This window comes from Martes martes, assembly GCF_963455335.1.
Source record: "Martes martes genome assembly, chromosome: 3".
NCBI lineage: Eukaryota > Metazoa > Chordata > Mammalia > Carnivora > Mustelidae > Martes > Martes martes.
The window spans coordinates 153654806-153673837 of NC_137890.1; the positions used below are offsets into that span (position 1 = coordinate 153654806).

General features: G+C 43.0%; 1 protein-coding gene across 1 annotated transcript in view; it reads left to right on the forward strand.

The window, feature by feature from the left end:
• The window catches only part of DRC11 (dynein regulatory complex subunit 11), a gene marked incomplete at its 3' end in the record, with an annotated part of 147095 nt that overhangs the window by 91080 nt on the left and 36983 nt on the right, over nt 1–19032 (forward strand). Inside the window, exons 12-14 of the mRNA XM_080799646.1 lie at nt 6537–6604; nt 9071–9153; nt 16324–16431. Coding sequence (XP_080655772.1) covers nt 6537–6604; nt 9071–9153; nt 16324–16431 — 259 coding nt within the window. The remainder of the gene's footprint in view (nt 1–6536; nt 6605–9070; nt 9154–16323; nt 16432–19032) is intronic.

Here is a 19032-nt window from a genome sequence, read left to right on the forward strand (position 1 = left end):
ACGGGTGACAACACGGACTTGTGATTGGCACCTGACATGGGGGATGAGGGAGTAGTCATGTGGGATGGGCCCTCAGCCTGTGGGATCTGGTGCTATTTTCTAAGTAGGTAGTATCAGAATGGAGTCAAATTGTAGGACAGCCGATGTTGCTTGGTAGGGGAAACCCACCCATGCACATCTGGTGTCAGAAGTATTGTGTATGTGGTAGTCACATGGGAGCAAAGGAGACACACAGGAGGAAAGAACTACTTTTCCTACCCTAGACCCCTACTTCCACTTTCATTCCAGAGCCAGCCCTGCCATTGAGGCCAGAATCCTCCAAGGAGAGGCCAGACTTCTCTTCTCTGGCAGTGTCAGCATGTGGATAGGCAATCTTTGCCCCTTTGATGGCTTTCTTGCAGATCCATGGCTGATCAACCCTTCTTGCAGTTCTGTACTCTCTTAGAGCTTTTCATACATCCAACTACGTGAGTGTCTATTCAGCCAGTCCCCTTAGGATGATGCTATCCTGATCCATTTTATATTGAGTTTAACTCTGACTTTTCAGTTCAACACCTGAGTGTCCTTGATAGCCCTCCTTGAGGATACATCACTGAAGCCTAATGAGAGTGGTCTGCAGGTTATTCTCTCACCAGTAGGTGAGGACACTTATGGATGACACCATTGACTCTATTAATGTCTGCACAGGTACATGAAAACATGATGTTTTGATGATTGAACATGGCAGTTAAGCCAAACAAAAGGGGAAATGAAGGCAGGAAGTGGATGTACCCCTCTGGCTGAAAATAGTTTTTCTCCTTTTACCCAGCAAGTATCATTGTGCAGGCCTAACATCAGACTGGGCTTCCTCACCCTCTTACATGACTGCCACTTCTCATTCCTTACAGTCTGGTGTGTGCCTGTTCCATGTCATAACTCAGGATGTCACAGGGAGGAGTCACTGTGAATTTCCCTCTTAGAATTAAGCTGGTTTAACATGCAGTGGGTATGCCTGAGCACACCCCAATAGATTGATGGTAATTGTGTAACTATGGAGTTTTGAGTGTCCCAAATTCCAATCCAATAACATAAACTTTGGAGACATAATGTGGTTTATTTTGTTAACTGAAATGTAATTAACTATACCAAATCCCATCCTCAGAAAGACCGTTAGCAGAAGGGGAGTAGTTTACCTTGTACGTAGAAAAGGAGGGAAAGGACTCAGAGGGATAGAGTTAGGCGGTATTAAGCCATCATCTTCCAGAGAAACTGACTTGATCAGAGATTTTACAGCAGCCTGAGTTTTCCTTTCAAAATACAAATCTGATCTTATCATTCCATGCTAAACCTGTTCCATGGCATTTTAATCCTCTGAGAACAAAGATGACCATCTTCAGCCAGGCTTACAAGGGCATGTCTGACCTGGCCAGTGCCTTCTTCCCCAAGCTCTTCACCCACTCTCCCTTCCCAGCTACACTTCAGCACCCTGACCTTCCTCTTTGTTCTCCAAACCCACTGTGCTCCTTCCCACCACAGGGCCTTTGCACATACTGTTCTCCCTCAAGAACTATCTTTACTCCCATGCCCCCAATCCCTAGCCTTGTTAACTCCTACTCATCCCTCAGGTCTCAGGGGAGCCTTCTGAGCCATCCATAGTAGGTCTGCTTTCTTTGTATATACATGGCATGTGTACTAGGTCTTCCTGATGCTTTATCAGAGTTTTAATGTTATATTTACTAGTGAGATCATTTTATTGGTATCTTCTTTCCTGAACCTACTGGAGGACTATAAGTGCAGGCACTGTATGATTGTCTTTTTTGCTTGTTCACCATTGTACCCCTTTCTGGCCCAAAGCAAGTCCTTAATACATATATCAAATAAATTAGTCAAATCTAGTTCCCATGAAGATTGATCCCTATAAGCTAACTATGTGCCTCAGGATATCACATTATAGCATCAGCAGCAATCCACAATATCCAGCCACCTCCCTTGTTGATTCCTTATTCACCAGGCAACCTTCATATGAGTTATTATAGTTTCATGTTGATTTTTCTATGAGATGGAGGTGTCCAGAGTCTGATTCTCTTAGCAATTGTATGTCTCATTCTAAATTCATATATTTACATCGCAGTCTATCCCACATTCTTCTGCTATTTGTAGATCCAAAATTAGGCTTGGGGGACAGACTATCTGTATTATTTTTTTTTCATTCAATAAATATTTATTGAGCACTGTATGCCAGGTATATTTCAAGGCATTCAGAGTACAGAAGAGAACAAGACAAGTCAAAGCTTCTGTACTGGCAAAGGCAAGTTTCCAGATCTGCAGGGCTGGATCACTCTGGATGTGCTGTCGTCTCCATGATGACATCACTGGGTGAGGTCCTACCTCTCAGAGGCCCTCTGTTTCCTAAGTTCCTCTCCTGCCATAATCACAGAAGTTTTAAGGATATTGGAGTTCTTGGAAAAGCTAGGAAGTTCCTTAAGGGTAAAATCCTTGGCTGACTCTATTTTTTGCATTCCCAAGTGTAGCATTTATAAGTAGAAAAGGGAGGAATGCCATATTTAGAAATAAATTGAAAATCTACTTTTAAAAGAAACAAATGAACATTCTACAACTGAAAATTCTAGCAGAAATTAAAAACTCCCTGAACTGGTTAACAATAGCATGGATATAGCAGAATACAGGTTGAGTTTAAAGACCAACCAATAGGAAATCTAAACTGAAGCATAAAAAGAAGAAGAATCTAAACAACAGAAGGAGAATAAGAGACATTTGAGACATGGTCAGTAGTTGCACTATATGTCTACTTGCAGTCCCCCAGAAAAGAAGAATGGGAAAAGAGCAATATATGAAAAAGTAATGTCCATGAATTTTCCCAATCAGATGAAATGCATGAAGCCACAAATTCAGGAGCCTTAATGAGGTCCAATATGACAAAACAAAGAAAATCACATCTCAACACATCATAGTCAAAATGCTGAAAGTCGAAGATAAGAGGCAAAATCTTACTAGCTTTTGTTCTGTTTTGTTTTGTTTTGTTTTGTTTTAAGACACATTTCCGGGACGCCTGGGTGGCTGTCAGTTAGGCCACTGCCTTCAGCTCAGGTCATGATCCCAGGATCCTGGGATCGAGTCCTGCATCGATCTCCTTGCTCAGCAGGGAGCCTGCTTCCCTTCCTCTCTCTCTTCCTGCCTCTCTGCCTACTTGTGCACTCACTCACTCTCTCTCTCTGACAAATAAATAAATAAATAAAATCTAAAAAAAAAAAACAAAACAAAACACATTTCCTTCAAGGAAACAAAAATAAAAATAAGAATTACTGCTGACTTTCCCAACAGAAACTATGGAGCCAAAAGGCAATGAATGGCTTCTTAAGAGATTGGAAAAAATTAGCTATCAACCTAGAACTCTGGACCCAGAGAAAATATCCTCCAAAAATGGAATGAAATAGAGATGCTCCCAGACAAACAAAATCTTAGAGAACTTATCAGTGGCAGATCCACAATATGAAAATAGTAAAAGGATATTTTTCAGGTTAAAGGAAAATGATCCCAAATGGAAACAAAGAAGCGTAAGAAGGAATGATCAGCTGTTGAAAATATAAAAGACTACTTTTAGAATATTCTGTTTTTTAAGGCAGAAATAGTAACAAAGTCTTAGGTATTTATAATGTAAAAATAAAATATGTGACAACAGCAATCGATAAGGTAAGTAGGGGTGAATGGACTTGTAAGGTTATTGTGTCATTTGGGGCACCATAAAGTGCTAACTTAAGATAAGTTGTAATAAGTTAGTAATATATTTTGTAATTCTCTAAATGGTACTAAAATATATAACAAAAAGTAATAGTGAACATAAAGTGAGAAAAAAAAAATACTTGATTGATTAGAAAGAATACAGGAAAGGAAAAGGAAAAGAAAAAAAGAACAGATTGCACAAACAGAAAAAAGATATGGCAATGATAGAATTAAACTTAACTATTGGTGCAGGATTAGATGCAGAGATCAAAAGAACAGAGAACACACAACCGAGAAGTAAGCCAACACGAATATTCCTGACTGACTTTTGATAGAAGTACAAAAATTCAAGGAAGAATAACCTTTACAATACATGGGGTTGGAACAATTAGATATCCCCAGACAGAAAAATGAACTTTTACCTAAGTCTCGTACATTGTACAAAAACTAACTCAAACTGGATCATACACTTAAATGGAAAATGTATTATTAAAATATAGGAGAACATCTTTGGGATCTAAGACAAGGCAAAGTTCTTAGGAAAAAAACACCAAAAGCAGAATTCATAGAAGGAAAATTTGGACTTGATCAAAATTAGAAACTTCTCCATGAAAGATTCTATTGAGAGCATAAGAAGACAAACTAAAGACTAGGAGAAAATATTTGCAAACAACATTATCTGAGGAAGAGCTAGTAACACAGAGCATACAAAGAACTCTCAAAACTCTGTAGTTAAAAAAACAATTGATTAGAAAATGAGCAAAAGCCCAGCATCAGGCTCTCTGCTCAGCAGGGAGCCTGCCTCCCCCGCCCCCCGCCGCCCCGCCTCTCTCTGCCTGCCTCTCTGCCTACTTGTGATCTCTGTCTGTCAAATAAATAAATAAAATCTTTTTTAAAAAAAGAAAGAAAGAAAATGAGCAAAAGACACAAGGAGGCACTTCCCTGAGTGGCTATGCAGAGGGTAAATGAGCACAGGAAACGATGCCCCTAGCCATGAGGGAAATGCAAATTAAAATCACAATGAGAACTTTAAAAAAAAAAAAAAATCACAATGAGAAATCACCACACACTTATTAGGGTGGCAATACCGATTGCTTGAGAGGGTGGGGAGGAACTAGATCGCCCATGCTTTACTGGTGGGAATGTGGAATGCTATGGGCACTCTGAAAAGCAATTTCACCCTTTGATTGCAAACCAAATATGCAACTACTATACAGCCCAGCAATTGCACTCATGGGCATTTATCCCAGAAAACCAGACATCCTCTCTCTCTCTCTCTCTCACCCTCCCCCTTAATTCATAACTCAAAACTGAATTCATGGCACCTTAACTCATAATAACTCAAAACTGAAAACAGCAATAAAAAAGAACAACCATTAATACATACAATGACTGGTCAAATTTCCCAAGAATTACGAAGAGTGAGAAGCTAAAAGATACATACTTGGTGATTTTTGTTGACACACCATTCTCAAAAGCACAACATTACAGAAATGGAAGGGAGATTCATGGTTTCTGGGAGTTAAAGATGGGGTGTCCATGGCAGGGAAGTGAGTCGATCAAGAAAGGGCCACCTGAGGAATCCTGGTGGAAAAAAATGTTCTGTATCTTGACAGTTCCAATGTCCTTATAAGGATAGTTCTAAGATATTACCATTGAGAGAAACCTGGTAAAAGTTATGCAAGATCTCTGTATTATTTCTTATGACTACACGTGAATCTACCATTTTCTCAAAATAAAAATTTTAATGTGTAAAAACCTGAAAATCATGATGTATCGCTATGTGCAACCACATAAGTGACCCTTGTAATCATAACATTGGCTGAAAGGAGCCAGATATAGGGAGTTTGCATTGCATGATTCCATGTAGACCAACAGGCAGTGTGACTCCACTGTGAAGTCAGAGGAACCGCTACCCACAGACTGGAGAGCAGCATGAGAGATAGGCCAGGGGTGAAGGGACCATGTTCTAGATATTTGAACTGGGCACTGGTTATATGGTTATATGTAAAAATTAAATGCAAAAGTCAATCATCCCAGATATAAGTATATTCACTGAGCATAAATTATACTGAAATGAAATTAATGAGTGAGCGAGGACATGGACATGGAGGAATGAAAGATGCTGAGATAGTAAGAAAGTGCCTAAGAGTCAGTTTACGTGATGGAGAGCAGGGTTGGCCTGAGGAAGTCCGAGAAAGAAGATGAGCCAGGAAAGGAAGAGCACCAGGCTGGAAAAATACCATCCACCATGGTGAACTTTAATGTCATCCTGGGTGCAAAGGGGAGGTACTGATGGATGCTTTAAACAGAGTGGTGAAGCGATCAGCAGCAGTGTTTTTTAGAAAGATTGCATTCCAAGCACTTTCCTCCGGCTGTCACAGTGATCAGAATGCAGATCCCTCTGGGAACCAGATCTGGGCTGGATGCTAACAGGGCATACGATTGGGTGTCAAAGACCAGCACAGCCTGATGGCCTGGGCACATGGTGCTCTCATCCTTTGTAGATGAGAGTCCACAAGAAGAGAGCCAGGATGCTCAGTGCCTGTTGGCAGCCAGGCCCCATGCAGGCTTCACAGGGATGACCTCACTCTCTACTCACTCAGGGACATGCCCACATAAGCAACCTGCTGTTTCCCAGGCCAAGCCCTCCATCCAAGAAAATGCAGCCATCACATGCCCAGTGTGCACAATGGACATTCCCATCCCATTCCTTAACACCATTACCAAAAACAGCCGCCCTACCTAAATTCTAGAGCTTATTTGCTCACTTGTTTTTACTAAATTGCTGGCTATTGCCATTTTTTTTTTTCCAGAAAAAGAAAGGGAAGAAAGGCAAAAAAGGGAAAAGAGGAAAGAAGGACAAAGACCTGACAGCAGACAGGTGAGGTGTGCTCTAGACTTGTGCTGCACATGGAGGGCTCCCCCCACCCCCAGAGCAGAGGGTAGGTCACAGCCAAAGTCCTCGGCCCCAGTCTGGGAATAGCACCCCTCTCTGCCCACCACACCTCCTCCACCCTGGGAGTGCTGGGCAGCTCTGCCGTCCTATATAAAGAGTGGCCTCCTATCCTGCAAAGATGCATGCCAAAGGATGAACACAGGAGTCACCTCTGAAATCATGTGACATTTTTTTAAGTTTTAAAGTTCATGGGGTTCTTTTTTTAAAGATTTTATTTATTTATTGAGAGAAAGAGAAAGAGAATGCTTAAGCACAGGGAGGGGAGGGGGAGAGAGAGAGAGAATCCCAAGCAGACTCTGTGCCAAGTGTGGAGCCCAATGTGGGTCTCAATCCCATGACCCTGAGATCATAATCTGAACTGAAATCAAGAAGTGGATGTTTACCTGACCGTACCACCCAAGCACCCCAAAATTTGTGGAGGGTCTTAAGAAGTTGTTCAAAAAGCAGCAACCTGATCCAACTTTGGAGGAGTACGGACCCTCCTGGAGGGCAGAGATAGTCCCCATTTTCTGCCCTGTCCTGGGCCCGGCCCCCTGAGGCACTTCACAAGTGCTCATTGACGGGAAGGATGGTGTCTTTGCTCTTTGAGGGGCATTTCCATTGCCTTGAGCTCCACTGGCCAAACTCTGATACTCATGAATCATTTTCAGTGCTTGTTCTTTAAGCTAAAGTGGCCCTTCCATGCTTTAACATTGGAAATAAATAGGACCCGGGTCTTCAAATATTTTCAAGGAATGTATTAGAATCTAAAAAGCAAAATAAACAAAATAAAACAGGTGCAGGAAACAAGCTAGTGGTCACCAGCTGGGGGAGGCCTGGGGAAGAGGTGAAATAGGGGAAGGGGATCAAAACACACAAACTTCTTATAAAATAAATAAGTCATGGGGATGTAATATACAGCATAGGGAATATAGTCAATAATATTGTAATAACTTCATATTGTGACAGAGGGGACTAGACATCATGGGGATCAGTCTGTAATGTATAAAAATATTGAATCATTATGATACACATCTGAAACTGATAGGATATTGTATGTCAATTATACTTCAATTAAATAAGTAAATAAGAATAAAATAAAATACAGTCTCTAATAAGTGAATGTCAGAAATCATTCTGAAGGTATACCTTTCTTCCCATGGGTTTTGTTAATGGAGACCACGTATTGTGCCCCAGTTCGGGAGTATTTCCTAGTCATCCCCTGGCTAGCAGGGGTACATTCCCAAACTCTGCTTGAGAGTTGTATGCATATATTGTATGTTTATATTAAATCAGTATTCTAGTTAGAAACCTACAGTTGGTACTTTCTTGCCGGTCAGATACTGTTATCCCAAATCCCATTACAATTAAAACCTCCTTAATTTGCTGCAGAATTTTAAATGCTATTTTAATTTAAACACTATTTTAAACATATTTGAAAGAATACAATTCCAGTCAATCAAAGACTGGGGTCATTTAATTAACATTTATCTCAATGGTATTTGGCTTAAATATAACTGATATTCTTGATCCTACTAATCTGGATCATAGAACAAAGAACTGGTTAAATATAGTTATTTTTACAATCCTTCATTCTAAAGACTGGGTAGAACTAAAGCATAAGGCCCCTAGAAATGAAAAGGGAATAGACAAAACATCTCAAAGGATTAAACTCAATATTTGAGCTTGACCTATCTAAATTCCTACAAGCCAAGCCCCAGTTAATTTCACTGGGAGTTTCATTCATTAAGCGGGATACTGTCTTGATTTTTTCCTCAATTAGTATAAATTACCAGTGTGCTGGCTGTATGCCCAAGGCCCCCTTAGGGGAGTGGTTTGGACATCTGTAAACACTATGGAGAAGTATAACATCCTCCAGAAAAATCATCACACTCACTGCATTAGACATTTTGTCTTTCGTAGTAGAATTAGTTCCCCTGTAAGACTTTGTTCTTTATAGATATTTCTTCTGAACTACTATGCTATTGGGTTAAAAGGAAACATCAATTCACAAAGGATTAATGATCTACTACGGCTTGCAGATGCTAACTGAATATATAATCGTGGGCCCATTGCGCTGCTATTACTGGGCAATTTCTAATTCATATCAGTGCCATCACAAGGACTAATGACAGGGCAGGCTGTAGGAGCTATACCTGGTCTCAGATGCCCACGGATATAATTCTTATTAATGGGAAACGTCAGACGTACACGTGGATGAGCAAAAGTATTGTTTTTAAAGCCTAGAATGTCCCCCAAATGGTAGAAACGCTTCCAAAAATCGACTTATTTGCATACATACCAATGTGCTTAGAAATAGATCTGGTGGAAGTTCTCTGCATATGTGGCGATTAACGGAAATGCTGGTTTTATGTGTCTGCTCATGGAATAGCTGGTCTGCTTTATCACCAGGACCATTGAGTCTCTATATAAGGAACTGGTGGAAGAAGGGCTGCTGATCCAGGCTCTGAAAGTTAACCTCTCTGATTACATCGGTAAGGCTCAGCAAAATTAACACATGTACGTCCCGCCTATGTCATTCCTTGGGTTTTGAAGTCCCAACAGCTGGAAAGAGGTTTCATTTGTGTTGTTGTCCAAAGCAGAACCTGGCCCATAGTGGCTCGTAGTAGATTTTTGTTGGACTGAATGGATTTGAATTCAGTCTGTGCTGTGAACTCACAGGTCCAGCTCTCTCCCCAAATGTGGTAGAGGCAGGGTTTTGAGCCTATTAGCCATGTTCCTTGGGGCATTCTGTCTAGCATAAGCTAAATTGAGGAAATGAAGAAGTGTTCATACTTTCAGGTTTGAACAAATGCCCCAAGGGAGCAGCCCCTGGAACTTGAACAACACACAGTTCTCACAAGAGGAATTCCCTCCAGAAAGGGTCACCACAGAAGTAGCTGGGAAGAAGGAGGGGGGGACATCTGCTATCATTATCTCCAACAAATGTTTTCTCTCAATTTTTAAAAAACAAACGATGACCTGAAAACACACTCAAAGCTTAAAACTCTTCTTAATCCCAGCACCCCAATGCAGGTATAATGTTCACTTTCTCACATCTGCCATGAGCCAAGACATTCTCCCGCATAACCGCAAAAGAATAATCACACACATTACTACAATGTTCTTACTTAATACCTAGTAAGCAATCAACTGCCCCAATTGTCCTAATAATATTCTTTATACAATTTTGTCTTTCTGAATCCAAAATCCAATCAAGGACCTTGGCTGTAGTGTTCAAATCTGTTTAGTCATCTTTCATGCCTTTAATCTAGAACAACTTCCAACCCAACGTCTCTCACCCCATCACATTGTCAGAGCCCGAGCTGTCGCACAGACTGTCCTTCTCAGAAGTGGTTTGACAGTTTGCTCTTAACTTGATTCGGGTTAAATGTTTCTGGAAAGTAGACTATGTAGCTGATGTTATGTCCTTCTCAGTATTTAACACTGGGGGCACGTGTGTCCCATCACTGGGGATGTTAAGTATCATCACTGGCTAAGGTGCTGTTCCCCAGACTTCTCCACTGTTAAGCTTCACTCTCTGCTTCCTAGTTAATGAAAAACCGGGGGTTGAGGGGAATTATTCCAGGCTCTGGAGATTCCGTTCCCAGCCGGCTTAAAGGTTTTATCCTCCACTGAGGCTCTTTGCCTGCATCGATTCCTACTAGGGTAGCTGTAAAATGGGAGGATCTATTTCTATCATCCCTTCTATGTCTAGTAGGTACCATTTTTCTAGAAAGAAGTGTCCTCCCCACCCTCTTTTTTAATGTGCTGTGGTATCAGTGTAGAAACATGGAATCTTTCTTTATCATTGTATTATATTACACACTGACCTAATTTTGGCCTGTAGGAACAAGAAGGCATTTCCCTCTGATCAAAAAATAGTTATTTTAACGCCTTTGAAATAGATCCATAGTTCCTTAGGGCCTTGGGAACATTTGTATTTCCTAACAGTATAAGAATTTTACCAGGACATATACTGGAATGTATATTGGGTTTCTATTTATTTAATGTGCTTCTTGTTCAACTACCAAAGAGTTTTCTCCTGGATTCCCTTGATTTGGCTCTGTTAATTCTGTTCTTATGGAAACATGACATTGTTAACAGAACACTGCTCCTTTCCTTGTGGTTGGGATCTCTGACTTCTCCTTGTCTCTCTTTTCCTTTGACATCCTGTATTTTTGCTCATCACTGAATTTCTAGTGTTTAGACGTGCCTGGCACAAGGTGGAGTCTCCAAAAATAAACTGATGGATATATTTCTCATCTTCTGTTTGATTTCTTACCTATCTTGGACTTTGCATTGATCTGTCAGTTTCCAGGCAGCATCTTTATGACACCTAAGGCCAAAGTGAATGCAGTCAGACCTCACATGAAAATAACCCAGTCGTGGGGTGCCTGGGTGGCTCAGTGGGTTAAAAGCCTCTGCCTTCAGCTCGTTTCATGATCCCAGGGTCCTGGGATCGAGCCCCGCATCGGGCTTTCTGCTCATCAGGGAGCCTGCTTCCCCCTCTCTCTCTGCCTGCCTCTCTGTCTACTTGTGATCTCTCTCTCTGTCAAATAAATAAATAAAATCTTTTAAAAAATAAAGAAAAGAAAATGACCCAGTCGAATGAATAGACATTTCTCCAAAGAAGACATCCAGATGGCCAACAGACACATGAAAAGATGTTCAACATCACTTATCATCAGGGAAATGCAAATCACAGCCATGATGAGATACCACCTCACACCTGTCAGAATAGCTAAAATTAACAACACAAGAAACAACAGATGGTGATGAAGATGTGAAGAAAGGGAAAACCTCTTGCACTGTGGGTGGGAATGCAAACTGGTACAGCCACTCTGGAAAACAGTATGGGGTTTCCTCTAAAGTTAAAAATAGAACTACCCTACAACCCAGCAATTACACTACTAGGTGTTTACCCAAAGGCTACAAAAATACAGATCTGGAGGGTCTGTATACATGCACCCTGATGTTTATAACAGCTTATCAACATTAGCCAAACTATAGAAAGAGCCCAAGTTCCATTAACTGATGAATGGACAAAGATGTAGTCTATATACAGTGGAATGTAACTTAGCCATCAAAAAGAATGAAATCTTGCCATTTGCAATGACATGGATAGAGCTAGAGAGTATTATGCTAAGTGAAATAAGTCAGAGAAAGACAAATACTGTATGATTTCACTCATATGTGGAATTTAAAAAGCAGAACAGATGAACAGATGGAAGTGGGGAGAAAAGGAAAAAAAGAGAAACCGTAAGAGACTCTCAAAGATACAGAACAAACAGGGTTGCTGGAGGAGAGGCGGGTGAGGGAAGGGCTAGATGGGAGATGGGAGAGCATTTGATGTAATGAGAGCTGGGTCTTGTATGTAAGCGAGGAATCACCAAATTCTACTCCAGAAACCAACATTGCCCTGCGTGTTAACTAACTAGAACTTAAATTTAAAAATCGAAAGAAAAAAGAAAAAGAAAAAGAAAACGACCTAGTCTAAAACAAAATCAGTCAAACTGCCATGAGGGCGTTTCCGTGTTTTCCTTATTTTTTTCCCAGTTAAGTTCCTTAGCTTGAAAGATGACAGTGGATCATCCCAAATCCCTACATAAAAATTGGCAGAGCAGCCAGATAGCAAAAACAGAAACCTACGGACAACATTTACACCAAAACTAAATGATAGGGTCTCCCCTGAAATCCCAAAGTACAAGCCACTGGGGACACAAAGCAGAGGAACACCAAAACGACCAGCAGGCATTCACAGGGAGGTAGACTGGACCAAGACAGCAGCTGCAGCCAGAACCAGGAGAGGCGTGACCACCTCAGAAAAGCACACCACTGTGCTTTTAGTTCTTCTGGAAACGGCAGAAGAGGGGGCTCTGTGACATTTAAAAAGCTACCCTGTGCCAAACTTTCTTCTAAAAGTAGAGAAATACTGTCTCACATGAAATGAAGCAATGGAAACATCCAAGATCAAAGCCCACGCAACGTTTCTATCAAAAAGAAAGAATAAGGGGCGCCTGGGTGGCTCAGTGGGTTAAGCCTCTGCCTTCGGCTCAGGTCATGATCTCAGGGTCCTGGGATCGAGTCCCGCATCGGGCTCTCTGCTTGGCAGGGAGCCTGCTTCCTCCTCTCTCTCTCTGCCTGCCTCTCTGCCTACTTGTGATCTCGCTCTGTCAAATAAATAAATAAAATCTTTAAAAAAAAAAAAAAGAAAGAATAAGGAACAAATTAACATCACAAAAAGACATATAAATGGAACCTACTCATTCAAGCAAGCTAACATAACGCACGAGAATTATAGAAGAAATGAAAGAATACATAGAATGGAAATTAGAAAAACTCAGAAATGAGTGGACAAAACTCAAGGAATATTAGAAATAAAGAGAAAAATCACTTTGGAAAATAAATTATAATGAATCAAAGAATGAATAAATAATACCTTAAGAGAAATAAAATGTGAAAGGCAGAATGTCCCCTCCCCCACCCCTCGCCTTCTGAAGGAGGCTTGTCCTTTATGTGATCCTTCTGTGCCTCAGTTTCCACAATTAGGGGAACAGTCACAGCACCCGCCTCATTAAATCACTGGAAATAGTGAGGTAGGAGATGGGTCATCCAGAACATGTACCGCCATTGCTGCTGGTGGCATTCTGCCCCGGCTTTGGCACGCTGGAAGGTGGGGGGAGGGAGAGGGGCTGCAAATCAGAGGGCTTGTGACTTCGTGGTGTCTCTAGGGGCCTCCCCCCCACCAATCCACATTACAGAAGCATGAGTGCAGGGCTACTGCCTAAGGCCAAAATACAGAGAGAACAGACACAAATTAATATTCTGCTAAACTATCCTGCCCCACCCATGTTTCAGTCCCCGTGCCTTTGGGGGAACACTGACCCGAGGCCAGAGCTGGTGTTTCCCACACTCCCCTTGGTGTTCAGAGCCTGCTCTACAGAGGAGAAAACTCAATATCTTAGTATGACTTACACGTCTGCACACATGAAACCCCCTGAGCTTCGGAATAGCTGATACCCGCCATGTCCTGCACAATCTTGGCTGAGCTCTCCCAACATGGAGTCGACCTAGAGCGGTTTCTCTGCTGACCTCGTCCTGGAAGCCAGGCAGCCAGTGTCCAACATACAGTTTATGAACCAGTCCTTACTCCTGACCCATCACCATGTAACACGCATGACCATCCTCACCGCTGGGAGACGGTGCGTGTGCAGCCCTGGTGGAGTAGGGGTGGCAGGGCATCCCTGCACTTCGGGGGAAGGGGTCAGGAGAAGCAAACACTGACAGCAACGTCTGCCCTTAGACCTCCCCCCTGGTCCCCGAGGAACGTGTTTGAGAAGTTAGGACTTACTATACAGTGCTCTCCATACTCTCTTTAATGCTGTGTCGGGGGTAGACTGGAACATTAGAGGCTGATCCCATCCTTATTTCTCGAATTTTTTTTTATTTCTCATTTTTTTTAACTGCTTTCATGTCCCCGTGGTCTTCCATTATTTTACTCCTTCTGTACCAGTTTGCTAGCGCTGCTGGAACAGGTGTCACAAACACTCCCTCACAGTCCGGAGGCCAGAAGTCCAAGATCGGAGTGTCGGCAAGGTGGTCTCTTCTGAGGGCCTGAAGGAGAAGCTGTTGCTTTGCCCTAGCCTCTCTGCACACCCCCCTCCCCTGCCACAGCCCCGAGTCTCTCTTGCTTGACTGCCAGCCCTCCTGCTTGGCTACCCTGCTGTCCCTGCGCTCCTATGACCTCATCATATCACCCCTCATCTTGTCCCCTGGAGGTTTGTTGCAGCCTCTGGTATTCTGCTGCATCTCCTTGTCCCTGTGTCCATCTTCACACCTGTGTGCACATGGCCCTTTTTATAAAGGACACTAGTCAGATTGCACTGGGACCTACCCTAATGACCTCAACTTCACTAGTCATATCTGCAACGGCCCTATTTCCAAACAAGGTCACATACTGCGATATTGGGGATCTGCCTTTCACATAAGCATTGTAAGGAAACCCAGTCCGACCGGTAAGACGTTCCTTGTTCCTTTTCCATCCACTGTTACAGGCTTTCTTGCCCGTGTTCATGCTTTGTACTTAAATGCCTTTTCATCCACCATCTCCTTCCCTCTCTGGCAGAAGACCTGGGATCTGTGCAGTGAATCCTGAAGTTTCTAAGCTCTGCCTGAGCAGGTGGGAAGAGTTTAGGGCATCCACGCCAGGAACAGCAAAACACAGAAGCATGCTTTCAGGATGAGTCCCAAAGCCTGGCAAGCAGCAGGGGCTGGTGGTGTCCTTCGTTCCATCAGAAGCAACACCCACTAATTCAACTTAATATGATGTGTCTAAATGAAATCTGTTAGGTTCTAGAAAATATGGTGCATCTGGGTATTAATATGGATTTATTTAAGCAGGAAAATTGGGGTCACTTTCAGATCACCTCTAATGTCATGTTTATAGCAATAAGCACTGGATTTAATGGTGGCTACAAGATCTCTTCCTGCTCTAGTGAAGGCGAAATTAACCACTCTCCTATTTATGACCTGCTCATTAAAAAGCGCGGGGATCGGAAGCCGCAATGGAAGCTTTCACTATCACTCACTCTCTCCACCAATACCCATTGTCCTTGCCAAGGACTTTTTATTTTCACATGGAAGCTTTGAAAGCCTGCCCTCCACAACAAAACAGCGAGCATTATCTGGTCTCTAATTCTAATTTTCTTAGCATTCGAAAATGCTTTAAAGCTTTTCTCAGTTCACGTACACGTAAGGGCATTCTGTCAGACATATGTATAGAACATCGAAACTCTGCAAGACCCATACTTCTTATAGAAAGAAAAAGTAAAAAAAAAAAAAAAATGATCAAGATTCCGTGACTCAGGCATTGAATATTTTCCCTTCAGATTCCGGTACAAATCAAGAGAGAACTGTCTGAGCATATAAAAGGTCCGTCCTCGTGACAAATGGAGACAGGCAAACTAATTTTCTTGGTGACCTTATCTAAATTAGTTAGAAAATAACATTTCAGATTTATGACTAGTTACAATTAAGACCTTTGATGCCTTCTAATTAAACCTGTAAAGATTTATTTCTATATTATTCCTTTGGTAATCCTTTGAAAATGATAAAAATGTAAATGAATATGACCCGCAAAAGGAGATGTTTCTATTTATCCTAAATTAGACTCATATCCTTCCTTTCAAATGATTGCATTTTAGGTTCAGATTTACCCTGCTCCAGTACAAATTCCACATTGATCTTACATAATTTGTGTTTAAAGTTTATGCTCATGTTAGACATCATCACTTGGAATAGAAATATAAACGAAATAAAGCCTAGCATATTTTAGTCTACTATATACGTCCTTCATTTTAGAACTTTGTTCCGCTTCGTGTATTTGAGAGTCCAAGGTCAGTTTGGGAAATCCTAGGAGGTTAGTGTCCTACTCAACGAATGCCCCATCACAGTACCCTGGAGAGCAGCATGTTCAGGAATGGGTGGGTTTTCTCAGGCCTTGGTCTGAGAGAAGAGGTGTTCTCCATGACTCCCAGCAACACCATTGTATTTGCTCAGACATGTTGACCGTGTATTCTGTGTTAGTTTCGCAGGTACCCAGATCACGCCACTCAGACCAGCACAGTCTGCATTGACTTACCCTCTGGTTCTGTTCCCCCCAGGAGAGTACAGTTACCTGGGGACCACACTTCGCCAGGTATCCATAGAGCCCATGCCTTCCCTCCTGGACGTCAGACAGCTTATCGCCCTCTACGGGATCTTGCCACTAGGTAAAGACTCCACACACCCTGTTGTGCATTTCCTTTTGTTTTTTTTTTTTTTTTTTTGGATTTTATTTATTTGACAGAGAGAGACACAGCAAGAGGGAACCCAAGCAGGAGGAGTGAAGAGGGAGAAGCAGGAAGCCCCATGCAGAGCTCAATCCCAGGACCCTGGGATCATGATCTGAGCTGAAGGCAGACACTTAAGGACTGAGCCACCCAGGCGCCCCCGTTGCACATCTCCTAGAGGCAGCAGTGAACTGCTTGCTGCCTTGGCAGCATCTTCCTGGTTGAACTCTTCATGCTGACCACTCTGAGGGAGAGTAGTTCTATTGTGACCTTGATCCCGGAGAGCACAGGAAGGACCTACACGGGGGGCACGTGTGCGCCACTTCTGAGCGCCTGCTTAACATTCTGGGCTGAAGGTCCCGTCAGCAATCAAGCACCTGCGATTAAAATTAATCAAATTAGACAAAGGGCTAATGTTAGGCTTGCCTTTTACACACAGGTTTCTGTTACTAGGTCCTTAACAAAGCCGGCCTTTCATGAACCAGTGAAAGTGTGTTTCATGAATCTAAAGGATCAAGGCTCTGCCGGTTTTCACTGATATCCACTCTTAACTGCTAAGTGAGATGCGATCGTGGTTGTTCAGGCCAACGGACCAGAGTTCTGCAGTGTGGCGACAGGTGCAGGAAGGGCGGGGCCCTCTGTCGCAGAGCTCTCTGCTGCTCTCCTTCTCTCTTATCATTTTAACAACCTTTTTATGGGTATGACTTCAGTCATCTGGGCTGGACTCTGATGACAATTCTGAAAGAGAAATCGTGTTTTGTTTGCTTAACTGGCTTTAAAATTATATGAGAATAGTTTGGGCACTTACAATATTGTTCCACTTTGACTTAGACCTACGGGCCAAAAATGGTCCCTTCCTCTTTTAATTTCATGTCGGAAGTAGTAAGTGCAATTGGGGGTCAATATCAATTTTATATATACAAAACATATCATAAATATAAGTGTATGATACTTCGGGGGTCAACAAAATAAATATGCAATATTTATGAGGCCCATGCAAATGAAACAATGAGCCCTCAACGCTCATCACAGTGAGATGGAAAACAGTCGAGCTGAGAGCACCAAGACCCAGCATGTTGTTAATGGAACTCCTAAGACATCATCGAGGGGGCAGTATGTTTGATCCTTGACTCCAGGATACAAAACGATGGATGTCATTTCCAAGCTGGCTTAAAAGCCTCAGAAGAAGGATACTCGGGGAGCATCCCACCTGAATCCTTCTCTTGTCGATGAGGAACCTGAAGTCCCTCCAGGCTGCTGACCTCCCTGGGTCCCAGAACCAGCAGGCATTTCTTCTCGGGACCTGTGTGTGTGTGTGTGTGTGTGTGTGTGCAAGGCACAAACCAGCCAGACAGACAAGGACATTCACAGATCTGCCTTCAGGTGCTTCCTTTAAATTTCATAAATCTAAAATCATATCCAATGACAACAGGAACTGAGTTTGCTGGCACTGTGTTCGGGTCCCAGCCAACTTGGCCACTCCGCAGAGGGCCTCAAGGACACGCCGTGAGACCATTCTGTACCCTGGCCAGGCAGCAGAAGCATCCACTGGCCTCCAGAACCCCAAGAACCTCAGCTGGGGCTCCCAGGACAAGGCGTGAGCTTTCCGAGCCCCCCGGGCAGATAAGGGAGCACCCAGGACGCATCTGGTCAGCGTTCACCCGCACATGCTCCCAGAAATGTGACCGCCCCCCACCGAATGTGGAGGGAGAAGAGGGAGGAGGGCGCTCAGCCAGCACCCTTGGCAAATCTGCAACGTCAGCTGCCTTCCAGGGACCCCTAAAGCTGGCACCAGTCTACCTCCCCAGCCCCTTGCTGTCCCCCTGCTATATCACTAGCAAGAATTACCTGCCACTCCCCAGCACCTGTCTGACCTCCCTCTCCAGGCCCACAGTCACTGTGCCCCCTCGCCCAGCATCTTCTAAGGATCCCTGTGTCTACAGGGTCCAGTTCTGCTGCTCCCAACTCTCCCAGAAGTCCAGTCTGAGGCCCCCATCCCCCTCCATGGCTCGCACAGATCTCAGCACTATTTGTCTCCCGTTCTGGTCACGTCTGCTCAGGTTCAGCTCCCGTCCCAGCCATAAACTCTCGACAGTAAGTCCTGAGTCTTCCCCACCCACCCCCCGCCAGGGCCATGAATGCACCAGCCCCCAATACCAGGTGCTGCACGGACCACCCGGTGAATGGCGTCCCTCTCCGATCGTGAGCAACAGAATCACCTTTACCGTATTACATTACTGTACTCCTCACTGACCACAAATAAAGCACGTCTGTGTCATTGCATTTTAAACAGAACTTGCTCAAAACCGGCTTCCAAGATTATGTTAGGTAACCATAAAAATTATTCCTGATTATTTGATAAATTCTTTGTATCTTTTCACTTACACAAGAAGAAAAAGCACAATAATAATCGGAATTTGGATATATATATTCCAGTTAATCAAAAAGTGCCCAGTGGCTGCCCAAAGCAAAGTCACATGATAGGAGATGTTTTGATCACAGCACTTTCCAGGATTTCATTTCATAATTACTTCATGCCGG